Source organism: Zeugodacus cucurbitae, chromosome 2, assembly GCF_028554725.1.
Source record: "Zeugodacus cucurbitae isolate PBARC_wt_2022May chromosome 2, idZeuCucr1.2, whole genome shotgun sequence".
In the NCBI taxonomy this organism is placed as follows: Eukaryota; Metazoa; Arthropoda; class Insecta; order Diptera; family Tephritidae; genus Zeugodacus; species Zeugodacus cucurbitae.
In genome coordinates, this window is record NC_071667.1 from 57,848,762 (window position 1) to 57,857,500 (window position 8,739).

Genomic DNA, 8,739 nt, shown 5'->3' on the forward strand with positions numbered 1-8,739 from the left:
TATGGTCAAACACTTTCCTAATCTGATCGGAAAGGTTTTAATTGTTTTAATACGATATTTTTAACATTCCTCTTCGTCCAGTAGAAATTAGCTAGTGAATACCACATCTAACAAATATTATCGAAACAAGTAAGGACAAGCTAAATTCGGGTCCAACCGGACATTTTATACTCTCGCAATTCATTAATGTAATTTTTTAAAGATAACACAATTTGAAACACAAATATTCGGCATTAGGTCCAATAGAATAACGGAAAGCATCATATATCGTGTATATGGGAGCTAGGGGAAGTTATGAACCGATTTTAACCTTTTTTGGACACACTATCAGAAGAAAAAATTTCCTCTGGATTACATTTAAATATCTGAGAGGTTTACCGATATTTTCGTTAAAAATTGCCCTTATTCACTGAGTTCTTCATATTCGATATCCGGGGTCCGATTTCGACAATTTTTTCACAAGTGATGCCACGCCTCAAATACAGTAGTTGTGTAAAGTTTTATTTCGCTGTCTTCATTGGTTCGTAATGTATATATTATAAAGTGAAGGAATCAGATGGAATTCAAAATTGAGATATATGGGTAGCAGGCGTGGATGTGAACCGATTTCACCCATTTTTCATCTGTGTCATTAGAATGTCAATAAAATATTATGTACCAAGGAACATGTGTATCAAGTTTCGTGAAGATATCGTTATGTTTACTCAAGTTATCCGTTGCACGGACAGACGAACAGACAGGCATCCAGATTTCAACTCGTCTCGTCATCATGATCATTTTGACTCTTTATTCAATGCTTTATAAAAAGTGTTCGTTTCGTTCGATTCCATCTAGACGGAAACTTCATAATACCCCCTTCGTAGAAGCCCTCTAATGATTTGCGAAGAACTAGGACAGCCAGTTTTCGCAAGCCTCTTTTGAGTTCAACTTCACACCACCAAAGGCGTTCGCCATTGACAGCAACAGGTGGTAATCACTTGGCGCCATGTCCGGGCTATATGGTGGATGCGATAAAACCTCCCATCCGAGCTCCCGTAGCTTCTGACAAGGCATCAATGAAACGTGTGGTTTGGCGTTGTCCTGGTGGAACACTACACCCTTCCTGTTGGCCAATTCTAGACACTTCTGATCGCAGTAGATAGTAAAATTAACCGTCTGACCATATGGGAGCAGCTCATAGTGGATGATTCCGCAGTTCGAAGTGATAGAGTACCATCCCCAAAACACCATTAATCTCACGGAACGTTTCTTTAGCCGATTTGACTTTAACGAAAGAAAAATTTAAAATAGCGCGAATTTCGGCGTTAGTGAACTCCACGTTTACACGTCTATAACTGTTGAACGCAATATCCAAACTAATCATGCATAGCGTCGTTTTGTAGGTTATGGCAAGACCTTTCAAAGATGTATAGTATTTCCAGATACGAGCTCTGTAGCGATTTATACATAGCCGCGAAATTCAAAAGCCAAAAAGGCGGACATATTTGACAACCTAATATTAATTAACCTATATCTAACTCGTTTCGTTTTATGACTTACTAACAACAGTTATGTGAATAAAACTATAATACTCTCTTAGCAACTTTGTTGCCAGTTTATAAAAGTAAAAAGATATCTATGAAAATGTGGCGAAATATACATATATTTATATACATCCAATTAGAGGCCCACGGGATTAATTTCAAAATCACCGAAAAGGTTTTTTTAGGGATATATAGTACTAGATCATATCACAGATACAGTGGTAGACCCATATATTCCATATAAAGCCTTAATGGTAAAGGCTAGGCAAAGGTTCCTCAATGAAGGCCCTTGAGATGAGAAATCTTATACTTAGGGTGCTATGAATTCATCATTTCCTCAGTTATTATTGTCTTAAGATGAGCATATGCGGAAAGCCAAAAAAGTTTACAAATCTGGTATGAAGTTGTAGCATAAATGATTTTACAAAAAACAAACCCATTTCCCAAACCCATTATTTAATTTTTCAAAATAGCACCAGCTGCTATAGAGGGGGCGAATTTCACTACCGTTAAATGTGAAAAAGTAATGCAATACATCCCTGATTTGCTCAATTCAAAAGTAACCGCAGTTCAGGAGCCGTTGCTATTAGCAACCAATTCTTTTATGCTTGTTTAATCAATGTGAGAGCAAAGTAGTTTTCAAAATAAATTTACGAGAGAATCAATTTCTTTTCATTTTGCAACAAAATATAATAATAATTTTTAGCCTTAAAAATTCTATTAAATCATATTAATAACATGGATGGCAAAGAAACGAAGCGGAAGCTCATCGATAAGTATGAGATACCATTAAATCACTTGGATTTCGCTTATATTGGCGAGTGTGAGAATGCACGTGAAATGGAGAAAATCGTACAAATTCTACGTTCCGGCGAGGAAGGTTATTTTCCCGATCTCACAACTTGTGCGGAAAATAAATTACGTGAACTCAAGCCGAACAGTCGACTCTTTCGTTACGAGGAAAAATTGCAGGGACGTGAGGCGCTCTCCAAACAAGAATGGAAACCGATATTCGTAATTTGAGTTGTCTAATTATCTGGAGTAGACTTATGTATGTATATATTTCACATTTCTAGGATTGGACGAATAATATTAAGGTGAAGGATGTCGAATTGTCAGCAGCGGCCGAGAAGATGGCTAAGCTAGATCTTGGTGTGCCACCGGTACGTAAGAGCGGTGCCATTAAAGCATTCAATGAAAAGAATGAGCTCAAGGCCAAAGAAAATGTTGGTGTGGCAGCGACTACATCGAAAATTTCGACCGAGCGTATCAAGTCAACGGATTACCAAAAATGGGATAAATATGATGCAGATGAGGAATGCTTACGCATGGAGTTGGCTGAGGAGCGTGTGCTGGAGGAAGTGGAACGCAAAAATCGCCTCAATAAGCAAAAGTCGATATTGCAATCGGAAAATCGCGAGAGTACAGCTGCTGCCGTTGCTACTACTGAAACCGTTAAAGAGAAGGAAGTGCTGCGCAAATTAACCGAAGTGGAACGCGAACGTCTCGCCGAAGAGTCAGTTGCCTAAGTTGAAATCAATATTTTAATATAATGTTATTTTTACTCTCTTCTTTTATAGATATCGTCTGCGTGGAAATGATTATTTTCGCGCTAAGGAATATGAGAACGCAATTAAGGAATATGATCGCGCGATAAGTGTGTGTGCAGAGAAGGCGGCGCCGGCTTATAACAATCGTGCCGCAGCCAGTAAGTATCGATTTTGTAGATTAAGTAATTCGCGGAGATGAGATCGAAAACTTAGTAATAGATAAGCAATATTATAGGGAAACTGTGAAGACACACAATTATGTCGTATAACCGATCACTTTGGGATCAGTTTCCTTTCCAGTTTTTTCAAGGTGACCACAGTGTCGACAGATAATAAAGTATCCTTCATTTAATTTCAAGTCTACGATTCTCAAAAAATAGAAGCAGATCGCTCAAAAGAATACTTTCACTCAAGTTCTCGAAACATTAATTTTATGACTTCTCTTTTAGAAATAAAAATTAAATGGTATAGCGAAGCTATCAAAGATTGCGAGCAATGCTTGCAGCTGGAGCCGGACAACTTGAAGGCCCGCTTACGATTAGCAGATGCTACATATGCCAACGGGGATAGACAAGAGGTAAGAAAAGTGCGAGATTTATAAAAAACAAATAAAAACATATAAAATGTGGACTCTTTCTCCGTACAGTCTCACGCCTTATATATGAAAGTATTAGAGTTGGATCCAGAAAACGTGAACGCCTTAAAGGCCACAGCACAACTTAAAAGTTTATATGGCGAATTCCCACCAGCCCATGCAACACGTCTGAATATTGTAGAGGAGAAAAGTGAAAAACTCGACAATAAAGAAAAGAAAGAAAAGAAAAATTCCAAGAAAGAAATGAAAACTAAAACTAATGAGAAACAAACTATTGAAAACACAAAACCTGACGCGTCTGCATCTTCCACCAGCATCGCCGTGCCAAGTGCACCCAAAACGAAACCGATCGAATACGATTTATCAGATTTGATTAAACCAAATCGTTTAGTCAAAAATAAGTTAGCCGCCGCAGCTGCTACCTTGAACAACATGAAGTTACCAGCGAAACAACCGAAGCAACAAATCACAAAAACAGCTGAAACCGTTGCGGCACCAACATTTCCCAACGAACTCAGATTACCGAATGATGCGTGCAAACCGAGCGGAAAAATTTTGATCCAAGAGATTTAAAAATTAAAAAAAACTGATAACATTTTAATTATAGTTTATTTAGTATAAAAAAATCGCTTCAAATACAAATATATATTTTATTAACACGTTCATGCAGCGTTTATTATGCAACGTCTTATGAAACGCGACACAAGTCTAAAGGGACGCTCTTCGAAGTCCTTTAATTGCGCCTTGGTACTCTTCACCTGATCGCCCTCTAGTCGATTCAAAAGTGTTACGCAAACATCAGCGGCGCGTATGCCACAATGAAAGGTTAGAGCCGCAAACATAGGCGCCTCCATTTCGATGTTTCTGATGCCACATTCATCGTGACAGCGTTTTAGGAAGTTAAGCTTGTCGGCTACGCTGTATGGCTCGCCATTTGCCTGTGTGCAAGAAGCGCCATCGAGTCGACCTTGGCCTACGAGTTGTCCAAATGCGAAAATTATTGGTAATAATTATTTATTTCAGATAATACAAGATATGTGCACCTTCATAGAAGCAATCTGTTCCCATCGTATTGCCTTCGATGATGGACCAGGCATTTTGCTCCTCAGCGTCGGCTGCTTCCGTGCAAGCAATCAAGTCTCTACGTAATCTCTCGTCGAATAGAGCTGGACGTGCCACGCGTTTTCCTAAAATAGCCTAGAATTATGGGGTTTATAGTTGAGACTAAGTGGTGTAAAATCTAATAAGTATTTTTATAATATTTTTTGGCGCGTTCGTTTTTTTTCAGATGAATGAGTCATTTTGAGCTAGAAATTGATAAAATCGTTTCGGTAGTGCTCTTAGCCCAGACCTAATACTTTTTTGTAAAATCAGTCAAATGCTTACGAGTTCATATTCACTGCGCAATAAGCCATTATAACCCTTATTAGCGACAACTACAGTACCCGGTCTAATCCCTAGTCCACCACTCGTGCCAATACGTATGAAGAGCGGATCCACACATTCAGCATAACGAACCAATTTAATTAGTTCGTGTAATACCACACTCATCGTGGAGCTGCCAACGCCATGGCTGACACACAGCACGCAGCCAACCTATAAGAAACCGATATAGATAGAATTCAGATATATTTCATGTGATACTCTAATAAAAAATGGTTACCATAAACCCAGCATATCTGTGACCCTCCTCGAATAAATTCCTCTCATAATCACTACCCGAATTGCCATCGTATACATTAAAATGTATATACTTGGCCAATTCTTGCATACGCGAGTCCTTGCCACCCAAGCATACCACCTGTTCAATGATACAAATTAATAAACCGTTATCTCAGTAATGTGTAAATATGTAAATAGAAAGCTGCCTACTAACCTTAATATGCCCATACTGTCTTTTAATCTCTACCGGGTTCTTAGTATCAGGTATGTTTACCGCTAAGTGGTAGAGGAAGTCGGAAGACATTTCATCCAAATTTGGATTTTTCGATGAGACAGCGCTTTAAAAATGGAAAATTGTTTGAAAACATGAGTAAAATAGGGTGCTGTGTTGATTTGAGTATAATTATAAAGAGGAGGATATTGAAATATTATTGACGAACACGAATCCACTAAACGCTGAAGAGTAGTAGATCGAACAGACAACTGACATAAATCAAATAGAGATAGAATGGATAAACTAAATTATCTATGAATGCTTTTAAAATAGAGAATATATCGGAGATCGGAGCGAAGACTGATCAGAGAAGTGATGAATTGAAGATATTTAAAAAATTTAGTATTTTTAATTAATTTAATTATTCATAACAATTGAAGTTGTCCGGTCTTAGATTTATACAAATTGGTATTCAAATAGGTTATTATTTCCTATATTCTATATTTTCGGGAATCTTCTTAAAAAGGAATATTGGTTTGAAAATGAGTAAATAAAATAAAATATATCTGGATTATGAGGGAGTTATCCTTCCCCTCTAGAGAGGAGTGGAAAATGGGAAAAGTGGACAAAGATTCAGAGATAAGTATCTATACAGACGGTTCAAAACTGGACAAACGAGTAGGAGGCGGGGTTTTTTCAGAGAAACTGGATACCAGAATCGCTTTCCGGTTACCGGATCACTGCAGTGTTTTCCAAGCAGAGGTCACTGCAATTAAAGAAAGCCTTCTCGTTTTGTCAAAAAGAGTGCTAACGACTAAATACATATTCATATTCTCGGATAGTCAAGCGGCTTTAAAATCACTAAAGTCGCAAAGAATATCATCGAAGATAGTGAAAGAATGTTTGGATTTACTAATGGCAATGACATCATATTTCACGATACACCCGCAATGGGTCCCGGGACATAGTGACATTCCTGGAAACTGTGTAGCAGATGAACTAGCCAGATTGGGCACAACATTGCAGTTGGATGCTAATAAAGAGGGAATTTATATACCTCTGGCAACGTGCAGATATCTAATAGATAAACATGTTGTTGATACGGCTGAATCACAATGGAAACAATCAACGACTTGTTCCGTAAGTAAACAAAGGTGGCCTGAGTGGAGTAAGAGCCGCACTTGTAGTTTATTGAAATTTAAGAGGAATGACACAAGAACCCTTGTAGGGGTGTTAACGGGATACTGTCAGATTGGTAGACACGCCAGCAGACTGGGGTTACCTTGTAACGATTACTGCAGAAGCTGCCAGGAAGAAGAAGAGGAAGAAACGATTACACACCTTCTATGTGGATGTAAGGCTCTGTATAGGAAAAGAATCGCAACTATTGGACGCGGTTTTCTCGAGGATGTGGGTGAAGTTGCTCATAACAAATTGTGTGAACTTTTTCACTTTATTAAGACCACAGGGTGGTTCAAAGATGACCCTATAGTGTGAGGGATCACAGTCCCAGTGGTGTCACAATAGGCCTCCAAAAGGCCTAGGTGCGTCGTTTTGACAATCACATAACCTAACCTATGAGGAATTTATGGAGTGGTCTGCATGAAGTTCAACAACATTTTCGAGAGACCAAAACATCTTCAATGTGGTTGCATTATATTCATTAGAGAAAGTCATCTGGTATATTTTGGATGGAGAAGAAAATTTTGAGTAACTTGATAATCAGATGTAAATTGTAAGACCAATTAGACCAGTTAGGAAAATTATATGCAGCCAGTCTGATATCTGATTCTTTTGCACACTTATTTCACTTACCGATTTTGAGACATTTCGTTCACTACTTTATTGCTTCCGGTTTGTCTGTAAAAGTTTATAAATATTTAATCAATTAACGGTTATTTCAAAATTTTTTGTATGCTTAAATATGTCCAGATTTCGCTGAGCTAAAACCAAAAGTAATGTTCATATGATATATTTCCTTGAAAGCCGTACACTTTTTAGAAAAATAAACTCATTTTCTCCACCTTAATTGGAATTCTCCTCCTTACAAAAGATTGGCGAACGTATTGGTAGCTAATTATAACATCGAATGACGATATATTTGAACAGGAAACCTACAGAAACTACCCAATTTCAACCTTATCTGTAAAACATTCCAAGATATACACAATCTTATGACGTTTTCGTGAACATTTAATAGATATATAGAGGGAGGTAGCTCTTACTTATACTCAGCTGTTGTTTTCTCTATCAATAATTAACTTTTTTATCAACAGTTAAATTCACATTTGCCAATTCAGTTGAGAGTATCAATTATTGATAAGTGAGATATTACGTCCGAAAAGCTGATTGTAAAAATTATAACTACAATCGCACTTTGACTAACAAATACTCCAAATTGTTAAAATATATTGAACGTTTAACGCTTATCTGCAAGTTTTTTTGTTAATATATTGAATAATAAATATGTTAATGCACGCGCAACATGTTGCACACGATATAATGGTTTTGTGTAACTAACGGTTGATTAAAACACTATAAAAAGCGTTAAACTCGGAAATTGGTTTTAGATGATTTAAAGACTACCGAGCATTCGACGTCGAACGCGTTAATAACATCCCCAAATATGGCTAATCCGTTCGTAACCACAGCCACTTTCCATATAACGCCATTTTGACTTCCCTTTGTAAGTTTACTTTCGCATAACTGAAGCATTTAGGAAAGTCATAGGGGTAGCTCTTAGTAAAATTAGTAAAAAATATTCGGTTCCGCCCGATGTTAGTACTCCCTTATTGCTGATCACAGCAGAGTCAACGCTGGTTGAGCACTTCATTAAAGTCAATTAATAATTTAAATTAAATCGCTGCGAACTGGACACAATGTAAAATTATTGGAAATATTAATAAAATCACTTTAAATATATATTTGTATATAGATACATTAATGAAATGATAACTGGCTTTCGCACTATTAATTTGGCTTATCATTCGCGGTATTTATATATGTATAGTGTGTATGCGCGTTCACTTGCCTTAAAATAATTAATATGCTCAAGATAACGTCCAAGCACTTTGAATTTCAATTTACTACTGAATAAGCGAGCACACATCTGATTTGCTTTTATATGAAAGTTTCATACATATATATTTTTGAGACCCAACTCTCTTTCTACAGCGTTTGCTAGCTACTTGTTGC

General features: G+C 37.2%; 2 protein-coding genes across 3 annotated transcripts; one reads left to right on the forward strand and one right to left on the reverse strand.

Moving 5' to 3' along the window:
• The first annotated feature begins 2,152 nt into the window (after positions 1–2,152).
• On the forward strand, positions 2,153–4,331 carry LOC105214559 (sperm-associated antigen 1). Its single transcript, XM_011188055.3, has 5 exons — positions 2,153–2,537; positions 2,600–3,039; positions 3,104–3,231; positions 3,523–3,650; positions 3,720–4,331. The coding sequence occupies exons 1-5, from the start codon at positions 2,262–2,264 to the stop codon at positions 4,239–4,241; spliced, it is 1,494 nt and encodes a 497-aa protein (XP_011186357.2). The 5' UTR covers positions 2,153–2,261; the 3' UTR covers positions 4,242–4,331.
• LOC105214558 (uridine phosphorylase 1) lies at positions 4,259–8,687 on the reverse strand. 2 transcript variants are annotated; one of them, XM_011188053.3, is made up of 7 exons: positions 8,576–8,687; positions 7,360–7,404; positions 5,545–5,668; positions 5,332–5,469; positions 5,055–5,264; positions 4,712–4,865; positions 4,259–4,641 (listed from the first exon to the last, which is right to left on the reverse strand). In XM_011188053.3, the coding sequence occupies exons 2-7, from the start codon at positions 7,371–7,373 to the stop codon at positions 4,331–4,333; spliced, it is 951 nt and encodes a 316-aa protein (XP_011186355.2). In that variant the 5' UTR covers positions 7,374–7,404; positions 8,576–8,687; the 3' UTR covers positions 4,259–4,330. The 2 variants fall into 2 exon arrangements, with proteins under 2 accessions (XP_011186355.2, XP_054081223.1); XM_054225248.1 differs by lacking the exon at positions 8,576–8,687 and adding an exon at positions 7,569–7,815.
• Positions 8,688–8,739: the final 52 nt, after the last annotated feature.